This window comes from Myotis myotis, unplaced genomic scaffold (genome assembly GCF_014108235.1).
Source record: "Myotis myotis isolate mMyoMyo1 unplaced genomic scaffold, mMyoMyo1.p scaffold_m19_p_33, whole genome shotgun sequence".
Classification (NCBI taxonomy): domain Eukaryota; kingdom Metazoa; phylum Chordata; class Mammalia; order Chiroptera; family Vespertilionidae; genus Myotis; species Myotis myotis.
The window spans coordinates 1,146,444-1,161,189 of NW_023416339.1; the positions used below are offsets into that span (position 1 = coordinate 1,146,444).

The 14,746-nt window shown below is 41.0% G+C and overlaps 1 protein-coding gene across 1 annotated transcript; it reads left to right on the forward strand.

Annotated features, from left to right (window-relative positions):
- Positions 1–8,823: 8,823 nt before the first annotated feature.
- LOC118652683 (olfactory receptor-like protein OLF4) lies at positions 8,824–9,771 on the forward strand. The gene has a single exon (XM_036302736.1). The coding sequence runs from the start codon at positions 8,824–8,826 to the stop codon at positions 9,769–9,771; it is 948 nt and encodes a 315-aa protein (XP_036158629.1).
- The last annotated feature ends 4,975 nt before the right edge of the window (positions 9,772–14,746 follow it).

A 14,746-nucleotide genomic window follows, 5' to 3' on the forward strand; every position in this document is an offset into this window, starting at 1 on the left:
GAGAGAGAGAGAGAGAGAGAGAGAGAGAGAGAGAGAGAGAGAGCATGCCTTTGTTCTTTTGTCCCTCATTATTCATAGATCCCATATTTGAGAACTCACCTACTTGCAAAAATTTATTTGTAACCTCAAACAAATACTGGTGAGACGTCAGGGGTCATTCTCACACATGCACAGAGAAGAGAACCATCTGAGTTGCCCCTTCCAATCTGAGGTCCAACAAAACAGGACTCGGCCTCCTTGTTTCAGCTCCCAACCATAAATGTGTCATTTTCATAGTCTATGTAGTGCCACATGTTTCACATGTTTGTGCTTTCTTTTGGTGATGTCACTGTTGAAATTGGCCCCCAAGTATAGTGCTGAAACACTCGTTAGTGTGTCTAAGTGCAAGGAGGCTGTGATGTGACTTATGGAGAAAATATGTGTCAGAGAAGCTTCATTCAGACATGAGTTATAGGGATGTTGGCCATGATCTCAATGTTAATGGATCAATACTACATATAAAATGAAATGTTTTTAAATAGAAATACATGCTCTAATACCAAGTATATATTCTTCCTTTGTCTTCCACATTCACGGACCATGGCGATTACATTACTAATAATAAGTACCTCACCTTATTCTGTTTGGAACAATGCCTATCCAGGTCTTCTGCCCATTTTTAAATTGAATTGTTCGTTGTTTATGTTGAGTTGTATGAGTTATCTATATATTTGGGATATTAACCCCTTATCAGATATATCACTTGCAAATGAGAAGGTTGCCTTTTTGTCTTATTGATGTTGATTTTCTGTGTAAAGCTTTTTTGTTTAATGTGGTACCATTTGTTAATGTCTGTTTTAGATGCCTGACTCATTTTATCTTAAAGTCACCTAGTTAGCAAACATATCCTATCTACTACCTTAATCCCCCTTTGCTATGAAAAATGACATATTACAATTTTATGGGGCTAGGATGTTAGCATCTTTTGGAGGTGCTCATTCTGCACACTATAAAATCTTTTTCAATAATATATTATTTGGTTTCTCAAGGAAATTTATATAAAAGAATTTAAAAAGGCATTTCTCAGGAGTATATTATATGATGTCATTAATAAATCCTTATATAAAATAAGTGAACAATGAATTTATAACAGCCTCCAGAATGAGTGAATACATTATTTGTTCAAAATTACATGCAACTATGATTTTTTATTTAAAAGATCTAAAACTACCTGCACTTGACTCTAACAGAGAACCACAGCCTTCTACTCAGAGAGTGGTCCTCATACCAGGGCCTGCAGCATCAATATCACATGGATGATGGTTTGATTCTCAACATTTCAAGTCCACCAGGACCTGATAATTCAGATTCTGCATTCAAACTAGACTCCTGGGTGACTCATATGCACAGTGAAGTTGGAGAAGGGCCGGTTTAGACTAGGTGTTCTCACCTGTTCATGCTGACAATTGAGGCAGGATAACTACTTGTGTTGGACAATGTCAGTGTTCAGCAGCAGCCTTCAGACATTGCCAAATACTCCTGAGGCAAGGCCATATCTGGTTGAGAACTTGAAGCACCCTGACAGGATTCTGAACAAAGCCCCATGTCTTATCTGTTTGAGCTGCGAGCAGGTCAGTAAGCTCCTTCAGCCATGGGCAAACTAAGGCCCGCAGGCAGGATCCGGCCTGTTTGAAATGAATAAAACTAAAAAAAAAAAAAAGACCGTACCCTTTTATGTAATGATGTTTACTTTGAATTTATATTAGTTCACACAAACACTCCATCCATGCTTTTGTTCCGGCCCTCCGGTCCAGTTTAAGAACCCATTGTGGCCCTCGAGTCAAAAAGTCTGCAATGGGGAAGAGAGTTCATAATAACTCAGACAACGGACTTTTCTAAAAATTAAATAAGGTAATTCCTGTAAAATGGTAAGCTCTGGACATGTGACATAAAAATATCTACATGTATATCTTTATAGATATTTTATGAGGTACCAAATGATTCATCTCTTAACTTGTGATATAAGTATAACATCCCTAACTTTTGACAAATATGTCAGGAAGCCAAAGAGAGTGGTGCCCAGGATTGCATCTCAAAGGAATGCAGTTCTGCCTTGTTAAAGAGGAAAAAAGCAACTTTCCAGAGATGTCAAGTCTGTGTCCCACCACAAAGCAGACTTTGAAGAAAACATGAAGTCAGGGATGGGATAAGGTTAGACCTTGAAAAACATGTGAGATCAAGACAAGACATCATAAAAACTGAGTTCATTTGACCTCTATCCTGGTCTCCTGGGATCAGAGAATCATTAGGAAAATTTTCCTTTCTGCTTATTCCAGAGGTCCAGGGGGAAATCACCTCTTAGAAGTTGGAATGACATGAGGGAAATGTGCCTGATGATCAGATATAGAGAGCTGTAACTATCTCCCCTGTGCAGTCCTCAGCCTATAAGATGCTGGGGGACAGCACATGGCTGCTGCTTTTGATTCCTCCGCTGGCTCAGAACTGACTGATGCTTCACTCCTTCCTGCTGTCTCATATGAGGATAGCGCTTCAGTCTCCATCATCAACCATCCAGGGAGCAATTCAGACTTCCACACGGAGACCTACCTCTCAGAGACCCATCCAGGTGAGCCTGGGAGGCCAGTAGGTACAACAGGAAAGGGTCAGAGAGGATGGAACCTGAAAACTTTTACCTGAGTCACTGTGACCCTAATCAGCCTAGCCCAGAGACAAGAAAGTATTGTGTCTATATTCTTGGTTAAGTAACTAATGTGTAATTAATTTAGTTAATACATTAATAAAGATGTGTTTGTTTGAATCTGCATTACAAGGACCTTAGTTAAGAATTAAGTGATGGGAATGGAAGTCCAGTTAGATAACATTATAGAATGAGTGAGGTGTATAAAATGATTGCAGTAAAATGAGAACACATCTGAGAAGTTCAGTTGTTTGAGGAGAAGAACAGAGAGCATTAGATGTGGAGAACAGTGCAGTGGAGTGAGTGTTTGCATTAAATTTCAAAGATGGGATGTATTTGAGCGTGTTTTGTATTTACTGAAAAGACCCTGACCAGTCAGGGAGATGGTACCTTGCAGAGCAGTTCGTGAGACAAATTGCAGCATCTCCTCTCACACGGGGTAGTCACTTAAAAAAATATTTAATAAGGCTAAATGGGAATACTATATAGTGTTACACTGAATTATTTTATTCCTGGCACGGTTGCATATATTCTTGGATTTATTGCCCATTTACTTTCTCTATTGGAACAATTGGCAGGAATTCCTACCCCACACTCAGCCTTTTCCCCCAGTGGTCATACATTCTCTGTTTTTAATGAGAAAGTCTGGTTTTCACTTAGGGGATACAAATTGAGGACTGACCTACTTCTAGGCAAAGGCATACGGGGCTGAGTAAAAAAGTCCCTATAGTTATGTAGATGGAGAAATAAAGGTCACCCATTGTACCTTAACTTTTAATGCCAGGGAGGCAGCACAGTGGGTTTACATTTATGCAGTGAGGCCTTAAATCAGCTGACTGAAAGGTGGGGCGTGGGGGGGAATAGGGGGGTGAGATCTTCAAATCTAGTTAAAATTTCATTTCTATTTCATGTGGGTTTTTAACATGAAATGCCCTAACCCAAGGGAAGTTAATGAGGGAAGAGGCTTAAACTCAGTTCTGTCAAACAAGTTTTATTGAATAAATGTCTATATTAGAATCCTATAGCTGCTGGGAATACTAGTTGTTTTAAGCAACTAGTATTCCCACAGTAGTTGCTTAAAACAAACAAACCTATGCTCTTACAGGCTGGATGTCAGCAGCTTGAAATGAGTCTCGGTGGCTAATATCAAGGTGTGTGCAGGGCTAGGGTCCTTCTATAGTAGGCTTGGGTAATGTGTCCCCCCACCCCCACCCCCACCCCAGGCAGGCCTTATGCGGCTTGAGAAATCATTTGGTCTGGCCCTGCCAAGGCATTAGGGGTGAGCTATTTAAATGTTTGACCAAATATAGCAGGCTAATTTTTAAGTTGATAGTTTTGTATGGCTCTGGAATGATGTTTTAAATATCCAAATGGTCCTTGGCAGAAAAAAGGTTCCCGCCCCTATTTAGAGGCTCGGGGTAGGATCTGTTTCTCTCTGATGCCTGTTAGCAGTGTACTTGGCTGCCATCTCTTTGCTCATGTTCCTTCCTCCATCTTCAAGCCAGCCGTGTAGCATTTTCAAAAGGTCTCTGAGACCAACTCCGTTGTCTCTCTCTTCAGCATTAACAGAACCACTGTGCTTACCTTAGTCCCACCTGGATGAACCTGGCTCATCCTCTATCTTAAAGTCAGCTGATTAACAAGCCTGTTCCCTCTGCTACTTTAATCCTACCCTGCTAAAAGGTATATCATATTCATGTGCTTGGAGGTTGGAGTAACAGGAGGGAAATGTGCCAGTCTCCCATCATGTGTAACCTTAGGCTGAGAGGGCATGGCTATGTTTATTTCTCACTGTTATTTGTTTGTTTGTAGCCCCAACTCTGGCTGGGGACTGAGACTGCACACCTTCCTGCTGTCTTGCCTGTGAACAGAACTTTAATCTCTATCATCAACCATTTGGGGAGGAATTCAGACATCCCCACAATGACCTTCCACTCAGAGATCTAATCAAGGTGATTTCAATAACCCAGCTGACCCTGTATGAGAGAGAAGGTCAGAGGGAATGGAAGCCAAGAACATTTACCTGTTGTCAACTGAGAGCTCATTCTACTTAGTCCAGAGGCAAGAGATTGCTGGGTTTGTTTGCTTGATGAATCAATGTATTTATTTCAGTGGCTACATAAGAGTTCATAGTGTGACTGCTACTCATACCTTTCATGGCCTTTCATACTTTTTTCATTAAATTGCTATTACATCAATGCTATTAAAATGTGTTTAAATTATTAAATTCAAACTGTGGTTCTAATCGGGGGTGATTTTCCCCCCAAGAGACATTGAGCTATGTCCAGAGAGATCTGTGACTGTCACACTGGAGAGGGGTGGGTGGAGGCAGGGATGCTAAACAATCTTCAATTCACAGGACAGACCTCACCACAGAGAACAGTCTGTCCCAGATGCCAACAGTGCTGAGGCTGAGAGACACTGAGTTAAATAGCACCACTATTTGTAATATTTATAGCTGACTTCAGGTTGTTTTCCAAAATCGTAACACTTTCTGCCAGTAAAATTGGAGGACCCCCTTTTGCTACCATTTAAAAAATTCAACCCCAGGCCAGCTGGCATGGCTCAGTGGCTGAGTGCCCCCGGCAGGGCACATGCCAGGGTTGCTAGTTCCATCCCCAATAGGGGGGTGGGGTGCAGGAGGCAGCCATCAGTGATTCTCTCTCACCATTGATGCTTCTGTCTCTCTCTCTCTCCCTCTCCCTTCCTCTCTGAAATCAATAAAAATATTTTTTAAAAGTTCCAAACCCAATCAACGTGACTGCTCTTTCAGGCTAATAGCTATATCAGACATTTCTTGTTGTATTCCCAAACTATTACTCAGTTTCTGAAAACTTAATTTATTTTCCCATTTTTGTATAGCATTTCAAATTTTTCTAGAAATTATTCTTTCTCAATTGACTTTTGTAGGACATTTCTTACCATAAAATTTTTAACATTTTATTTAAATATATCTATTTACTAACTACTGAGTTTCCTGCTTTAAGACGTTTTTGCCCACCGGTAAATTTTATATGGAATTTCTAATGTTCATCAAAAATGTATTGTTGATCTTACATGGAATTTGTAATCACTATAACATCTTGAAAGATATCTGAGGGTGAGGACCAATTCAATATTCTTTCATATAGATAGCCATTTATGCCAGCTTTCATGTAACAATTCAAACTTTTTAAACTATATTGAAGTATAAACTTGCCAAATGGTAAATGTTCATGTACATTGAAACCTAATTCCATATTCATTAAATGAATCATAACTGAGCATATGTTATATGCCAGAACATTCTAGGACTATTATGCAGTATTTGCTTTTAGATCTAGCTCTTTAAAATTTAATAGTCAACCTGCATTGATATTATTAAATGATTGTATTTTGTGTCTTGTTTCAGTTAGTGTTTAATTCTCCATTCTATGTTGCTTGCTATTGTTGTTTTGAAACTACTCATTTTAACCTGGTTTCATTATCCTTTCATTTTTTCATTTTATCACTGTTCACATTCTTAGTTTTGTCTCTCTGTAAGTGCACATCTAATCACATACCTTTGTGAAAAATTCAAATGTGAATAAAGCAGGAGAACTCCTTGTTCTTTTGACCATGCAGTATAATAGTGAGGGCAGAGAACAATGAAATAAATGTGTGTTTAAAATTTTGTCCTCAGGAAGAATCATATGAAGAAAGCCATTCAGTATAAAGAGATAGAACTGTCATGGTGTGGGCAGGATTTATAAAGCATGGTCTGGGGAGGATTTGCATGTTGGATGAAGACCGGAACCAGGACCAGAGTGTGCTCAAAGAGTGTGTCAAAAAAGATGAAAACCCAAAGCCCCAAAATAACAGAAAAGGTGCCACATAAGAAAAGGGAGAAAGGGGCTAACCTCACCCCCTAACAGACCACATAAAAACAAATTGGTCAAGTGACTATGGAATGGGTATGGAAAACAAGTTTTCCCCTGCTTGATAACAAAAATATCCACCTCTTTTTACACTTTCAGTGTGTGGGGTATGGTTTTATTTCTTTACTCATTATAAAGGGGTACAATAAGTAATATAATTTTGTCTTTTGAAGAAGTTTATTCTTATTTACTTATTATTTTTCTGGCATCAATGGAATGTGTTGAGGGTTTAAATACTACCAGGCCCAAGTATATTTATCTTTCTCATTGTCCCTCCAAGACCATCTGATTTTATCAAGTCTCTATTCCTTCTCATCTATTTCATTATTTTCTCCACGATCTCTCTCTCCTTTCCATTCATTGAACAGATTTCATTATGTTTTACTACATACAGAGCAGAAAATGGCCATCCCAGTACAGAACACCAAGTTTATTTGTCTATGGAAGGTTTAATATTTGGATTTTCTAGAAACCATTTCTATATTTGACAAGTGAAAGATCACTGATCTGGCCAACTTGGGTTGTTTTTATTCGTAGCATAATCAGTGTGACTGGGGCTGAGACAGAAATGTGAATACCTACCTAAGGAGGCCATGGTGGTGGTGGTGGTGGTGTGTGATTTATGGATGTGAGCAGCCCTCAGACTAGGGGTACATGCACTCATACATACCAAGGTGGCTCTCACAATATGGGGCCAGAACTCAATCAAGAGAAGGTACTAAGAAGGGGATCTATTTTCATTCACAGGACACCTTTGTAACAAGAATAATAGAGTATAAGAGGCTGTGTGGACGAGGAAGTCCCTGTGCCTGAGGTGTCAGCCATAGCAGACAGACCTCCTCACTCCTCAGTGTGTCTGCCACCACTTCTCATCACTCTCCCTCATGGAAATCCACCTTGCAAATGGGCTTTACATTTTTAGACTTGAACATTAGAAACAAGCACCTTCCTCAGGGCCCTTACACTGGCCAGTCATTCTGCAGGGCACACACATTCCCACAGAGCCTTGTGTCTCTCTTCCTCTGTTCTGTTAAAGAAAAAATTATCAGGGCCAAAAGATCTCCTTTTTAATATATTTTTATTGATTTCTGAGAGAGAAAGGGAAAGGGACAAAGATAGAAACATCAATGATGAGAGAGAATCATTGATTGGCTGCCTCCAGCTGGCCCCCCACTGGGAATTGAGCCCACAACCCAGACATGTGCCCTGGCCAGGGATCCAACCATGACCTTTTGGATCATAGTTCTATGCTCAACCACTGAGTGACACCAGCAGGCCAAAAGCTTTTCTTTAAGAAAAAAAAAGTATTTTTTGAGCCAAATGCCAACCAGGAAAGGTCTTGGGGCATAAAGTTTAAACTACCAGCAGCAGAGTAAGGTACAAAAGACATGTCCAAGTCCTGGAGTTTACCAGCTCTTTCCACTTCATGTTTTAGGAAAGAAACATGTAAGCTCTTTTGAAACAACTTACCTTGGCTACAGATCCTGTGTGGGGTGGGAGCAGGTAAAGTGGGGGCATGTCTTGAAGAGATACTAAGGAAGAATAATTACTACTTTGATTGGTTACAGGCAACAGTTCTGAAAGCTCATGGACATGCAATATGCTCTCTACAGAAGTTGATTCAAGTTCCAACATACATTCAGGAATGTGAGTAGTCTTTTGTAAGTGGGCCACAGCTTTTAGCTGGTTGACTACTATTGTTTTTCTCACACTCTCTAGCCCCAGTGTATTTAATTTAGGACATCTCCAAATGTTCCCCTTTTCACTTATTCCAGGTCTCTGCTCAAATGTCTTGTTTGCAGATCTACCTACAAACCCATGAAAAACAGAACTCCCTACTCACTCTCTCCTTTAGACGTACTTTCCTTTTCTTCATACCACTGCCAACACCTAAAGTAATTTATTATTTCATTGCTTGCTTGTACATTCTTTCTCCCTCATTAGATTGTAGATACTTTTGTCCTTCAGCACCGTTTGCACAGCCTGGACAGTGCCTAAAACATGGTCAGCACTCAATTTATATTCCTGAGAAACATGAAGAAATTCTTATTAAAACTTTAGAATCCATGAATCCCTCAGATACATAGATGATTGGGGCAAATATTCCATATCAGGGGTGGCACTGGATACCCCCTAAAGGGGACCATATCCGTACATAAAATATTACAAGTAATGTCTAGCCTGCAAAATATGAATTTGGTGAAAATTAGTCATGTTACTTTTATCTTTCCTGATAGTCAATTCCACTACATGGAACCTGTGAATCTTACACAAATTTCAGAGTTTGTTCTTCTGGGATTTTCAGAGAAACCAGAACTGCAGCCCCTCATATTTGGGCTTTTCCTCTCCATGTACCTGGTCACTGTGTTGGGAAACCTGCTCATCATCCTGGCCGTCAGCTCAGACTCGCACCTTAACACACCCATGTACTTCTTCCTCTCCAACCTGTCCTTGGTAGACATCTGTTTCACCTCCACCACCATCCCAAAGATGCTGGTAAACATTCAGACACAGAACAAAGTCATCACCTATGCAGGATGCATCACCCAGATGTATTTTTTCATACTTTTTGCTGGGTTGGATATTTTCCTCTTGACTGTGATGGCCTATGACCGGTTTGTGGCCATCTGCCACCCCCTGCACTACACAGTCATCATGAACCCTCGGCTCTGTGGACTGCTGATTCTGATATGCTGGATCATGAATGTCCTGCATTCCTTCCTACAATGCTTAATGACATTACGACTGTCCTTCTGCATGCACGTGGAAATCCCTCACTTTTTCTGTGAACTCCATCAGATGATCAAACTTGCCTGTTTGGACACAATTTTAACTAACATGGTGATGTATTTTGCAGCTCTTCTGCTTGGTGCTGGTCCTTTCTCTAGGATCCTTTACTCATATTCTAAAAGAGTGTCCTGCATACATGGAATGTCATCTGCTCAAGGGAAATATAAAGCATTTTCTACCTGTGTGTCTCACCTCTCAGTTGTCTTCTTATTTTATTGTACAAGTCTAGGAGTGTACTTCAGCTCTGCTGCTACCCACAGTACACACTCAAGTGCAACAGCCTCAGTGATATACTCTGTGGTCACACCCATGCTGAACCCCTTCATCTATAGTCTCAGGAACAAGGACATTAAACAGGCTCTGAAAGCATTCTTTGTGAAGGAAACTACAAACAGGTCATTGTCCTAATACTGAAGATGTGCCCATGATGGCAGAAGTCAAAGGTTCAGAGTCAGATACTGTGATTATTTTCCTACTATGGAAGTAGAACTTGGTTTTTCCATTGATTTCCAGGAATATCTATTTCTTTGACCTCATCTTCTCTATTCAATTTATGTAACTCAATTAAGTTTTCTGCTCTCTCAGATATCCAACAGCTTAACTCTTTGTTGTTTTCCTACTTCCCCAAATTTATTTCCGTATGGATCAGATATTTGGAAAATCCCATTTACCTAATGAACAAGATGGATTTTTTTAGAACAATTTTTCTCAAATGACATATATCACATCAAATAATTTTTGTACCTAAAATAATGATCCTGAATGATATTCTTGTGGGAAAAAACTACAATTAATGAACCCCACTGGTGTTGCTTGGTGGTTGAGCCTCAACCCATGAACCTAGAAGTCATGGTTGGATTCCTGGTCAAAGCACATGCCCTGGTTACAGGCTCAATCCCCAGTAGGGGAAATGCAGTAGGTAGCAAATCAATGATTCTCTTTCATCATTGGTGTTTCTATTTCTCTCTCCATCTCCCTTCATCTCTGAACACAATAAAAAAATATTTTTAAAAACCACACTTAATGACCAAGGCAATTCATACAATTTTAAAAGAGACGAAAATTTGAGACTTGGGTTTTTCACTTTTATGACTATCATACTTTTGTATATCACTGTCTTAACTACTCTTCCTAATAATATAGACTCTGACATACTTGGGTTTAATAGCTGCTCACCAAGTTTATTTCTCCTCTTTAGAATCCTGTTTTGTTTTGTTTTCATCACAGTGTTTATAATCCCTACCTGAGCCACTTGCAACATGATTATCAAATCCATGTCTCCAAGAGGACTCTTAACTGAAAGATAATTTTTAATAAATAGTTTGACCTAATGCCACCTTAAAATCACAAATCAATTTCAAAACGATAAAGCAAATTTTTTAATTATATATTGTATTACTATGTAAAATATTTATTCTTCATGCTATACATCTAGTGGTTCTCAACCTTCCTAATGCCACAACCCTTTAATACAGTTCCTCATGTTGTGGTGATCCTCAACCATAAAATTATTTTCGTTGCTACTTCATAATTGTAATTTTGCTGCTGTTATGAATCGTAATGTAAATATCTGATATGCAGGATGTATTTTCATTGTTCGCAACCCACAGATTGAGAACTACTGCTAAAGTATGGAGGGATGATGACCCCTTGTAAGGGAGTATATATACTAATAAAAGACAAAGATGCTAATTGACCGTACCTTCGCTATGCCCAAGCTACGCCCACCATCCAATCAGAGTGACTATATGCAAATTAACCCAACCAAGATGGTGGCCGGAAGCCACAGAGCTGGAGCAAGCAGGAGGCTTGGTTGCCCCGGCGATGGAGGAAGCCAAGCTTCCCGCCTGCTCTGGCTGGTTGTGGCCTTCGCTGAGGCAACAAAGTTTCAATTATAGAAGCTAAATAAATCCCAGATACCTGCTTCCAGCCAGCCTCCGCTGGGAGCTTGGGTGGCTGGGGGCTGTGGCCAGCCTGCAAACAGCCATCAGCACCTCACCCAGGATGGCCACACCCTCATGGGGTGAGGGTCCCTGCTTGGAGGCTTGGCCAGCCTGCATAAAGCCATCAGCCCCTCACCCAGACTGACCAGGGACCCCAGCAGGACCCTCCACCCTGAAGAGGGTGTGGCCAGGCTGAAAACAGCCATCAGCCCCTCACCCCTGCTGGCCAAGCACCCTAGCGGGGACCCCCACCCTGAAGGGGCTGTAGCCAACCTGCAAACAAACAGCCATCAGCCCCTCACCCAGGCTGACCACACCCTCATGGGGTGAAGGTCCTTGCCAGGGGGCTTGTCCAGCCAGCAAACAGCCATCAGCCCCTCACCCGGGCTGGCCAGGCACCCCAACGGGACCACCCCCCCATCCTGAAGGGGGTGTGGCCAGTCTTAAAACGGCCCTCAGCCCCTCACTCAGGCTGACCAGGCACTCTAGCGGGACCCCCACCCTGATCTGGGACACCCTTCAGGGCAAACCAGCCGGCCCCCACTTATGCACCAGGCCTCTATCCTATATAATAAAAGGGTAATATGCAAACTGACCCTAACAGCAGAATGACTAGGAATGATTGGTCACTATGACACACACTGACCACCAGGGGGCAGACGCTCAATGCGGGAGCTACCCTCTGGTGGTCAGGGCGCTCTCCCATGGGAGGAGCTTTGCTCAGCCACAAGCCAGACTGATAGCTGCCAGTACAGCGGTGGTGGTGGGAGCCTCTCCTGCCTCCTCAGCAGCGCTAAGGATGTCCGACTGCAGTTTAGGCCTGCTCCCCGCTGGCAAGTGGACATCCCCCGAGGGCTGCCAGGCTGCCAGAGGGATGTCTGACTGCCAGCTTAGGCTGGATACCCCGGGGAGCGGGCCTAAGCCAGCAGGTGGTCATTCCCGACGGTTCCCAGACTGCGAGAGGACACAGGCCAGGCTGAGGGACCCTCCCGAGTGCACAAATTTTTGTGCACCGGGCCTCTAGTGTGTATGTATGTGTGTATATATATATATATATATATATATATATATATATGATTGAATATTGGCTGGTGTTTTTCTATGTTTTATTGAATTATCTTTATGTTTCTGCTTGAAAACTTTCAGTACTGCCTATAATATCAATCTCTTTTTAATTTCTTTATTGATTAAGTTATGTGTCCTTATCCCCCTGTTACCCCTCCAAACCCCCACTCATGCCCTTACCCATCTGTTATCTGTGTCCATTGATTAGGCTTATATGCATGCATACAAGGCCTTTGGCTGCTCTCTCCACCTTACCCCCACCTTCCCCTACCTTCCCTCTAAGGTTTGATGGTCTGATCAATGCTTCTCTGTCTCTGAATTTGTTTTGGTTCATCAGTTTATGTTATTCATTATATTCCATAAATGAGTGAGGTCATGTGATAGTTATCTTTCTCTGACTGGCTTATTTCACTTAGCATAACACTCTCCAGTTCCATCTATGCTGCTGCAAGTGGTAAGAATTCCTTCTTTTTTACTGCAGCTTAGTATTCCATTGTGTAGATGTACCACAGTTTTTTAATCCACTCATCTGCTGATGGGCACTTAGGCTATTTCCAAATCTTAGCTGTGGTGAACTGTGCTGCTATGAACATAGGGCTGCATATATCCTTTCTGATTGGTGTTTCTAGTTTCTTGGGATATATTCCTAGAAGTGGAATCACTGGGTCAAATGGAGTTCCATTTTTAGTTTAGTTTTTTTTAATTGTTTTATTGCTTAAAGTATTACAAAGAGTATTATATATGTTTCCTTTTTTGTTTTCTCTCCTTGAGCCTTCCCTAGCCTCCCATGCTCTCCGGTTTCTTGTGTCCATTGGTTATGCTCTTATGCATGCATACAAGTCCTTTGGTTGATCTCTAACCCCACACCCCACCCCCCAATACTCCCCAGCCTTCCCGCATTGACAGTCTGTTTGCTCTTGCTCTACCTCTGTATCTATTTTTGCTCACCAGTTTATAATTGTCTTAATTATCCATAAATGAGTGAGATCATGTGGTATTTTTCTTTCATTGACTGGCTTATTTCACTTAGCATAATGCTCTCTAGTTCCATCCATGCTGTCGAAAATGGTAAGAATTCCTTGTTTTTTGCAGTAGCATAGTATTCCATGGTGTAGATGTACCACAGTTTTCTAATCCATTCATGAGCACTTAGGCTGTTTCCAGATCTTAGCTATGGTGAATTGTGCTGCTATGAACATAGGGGTGCATATATCCTTTCTGATTGGTGTTTCTGATTTCTTGGGATATATTCCTAGAAGTGGGATCACTGGGTCACATGGGAGTTCCATTTTTAGTTTTTTGATGAAACTCCATACTGTCTTCCATAGTGGCTGCACTAGTCTGCATTCCCACCAGCAGTGCACAAGTGTTCCTTTTTCTCCACATCCTCTCCAGCACTTGTCATTTTTTGACTTGTTGATGATAGTCATTCTGACAGGTGTGAGATGGTACCTCATTGTTGTTTTGATTTGCATCTCTCAGATGATTAGTGACTTTGAGCATGTTTTCATATGTCTCTTGGCTTTCTGAATGTCCTCTTTTAAAAGGTGTCTATTTAGGTCCTTTGCCCATTTTTTGATTGGATTGTTTATCTTCCTTTTGTTGAGTTGTATGAGTTCCCTATAAATGTTGGAGGTTAAACCCTTATCAGTGATAACATTGGCAAATATGCTCTCCCATGTAGTGGGCTTTCTTGTTGTTTTGTTGATGGTTTCTTTTGCTGTGCAGAAACTCTTTATTTTGATGTAGTCCCATTTGTTTATTTTCTCTTTAGTTTCCAATGCCTTGGATCTGTATCGGTGAAGAAATTGCTTCGGCATATGTCTGAGATTTTGTTGCCTTTGGATTCTTCTAGTATTTTTATGGTTTACCATTATACATTTAAGTCCTTTATCCATTTTGAGTTTATTTTTGTGTATGGTGTAAGTTGGTGGTCTAGTTTCATTTTCTTGCATGTATCTGTCCAATTTTCCCAACACCATTTATTGAAGAGACTATCTTGACTCCATTGTATGTTCTTGCCTCCTTTGTCAAATATTAATTGACCATATTGGTTCGGGCTGATTTCTGGGCTCTCTGTTCTATTACATTGATCTATATGTCTGTACTTGTGCCAGTACAAGGCAGTTTTGAGAACAGTGGCTTTGTAATACAGCTTGATATCTGGTATTGAGATCCCACCTACTTTGTTCTTTCTCAGGATTGCAGCAGCAATTCAGGGTCATCTTTTATTCCAGATGAATTTTTGGAGAGTTCGTTCTAGGTCTGTGAAGTATGCTATTGGTATTTTAATGGGAAGTGCGTTGAATTTATAGATTGCTTTGGGCAGTATGGACATTTTAATGATGTTGATTCTACCAATCCAAGAACATGGT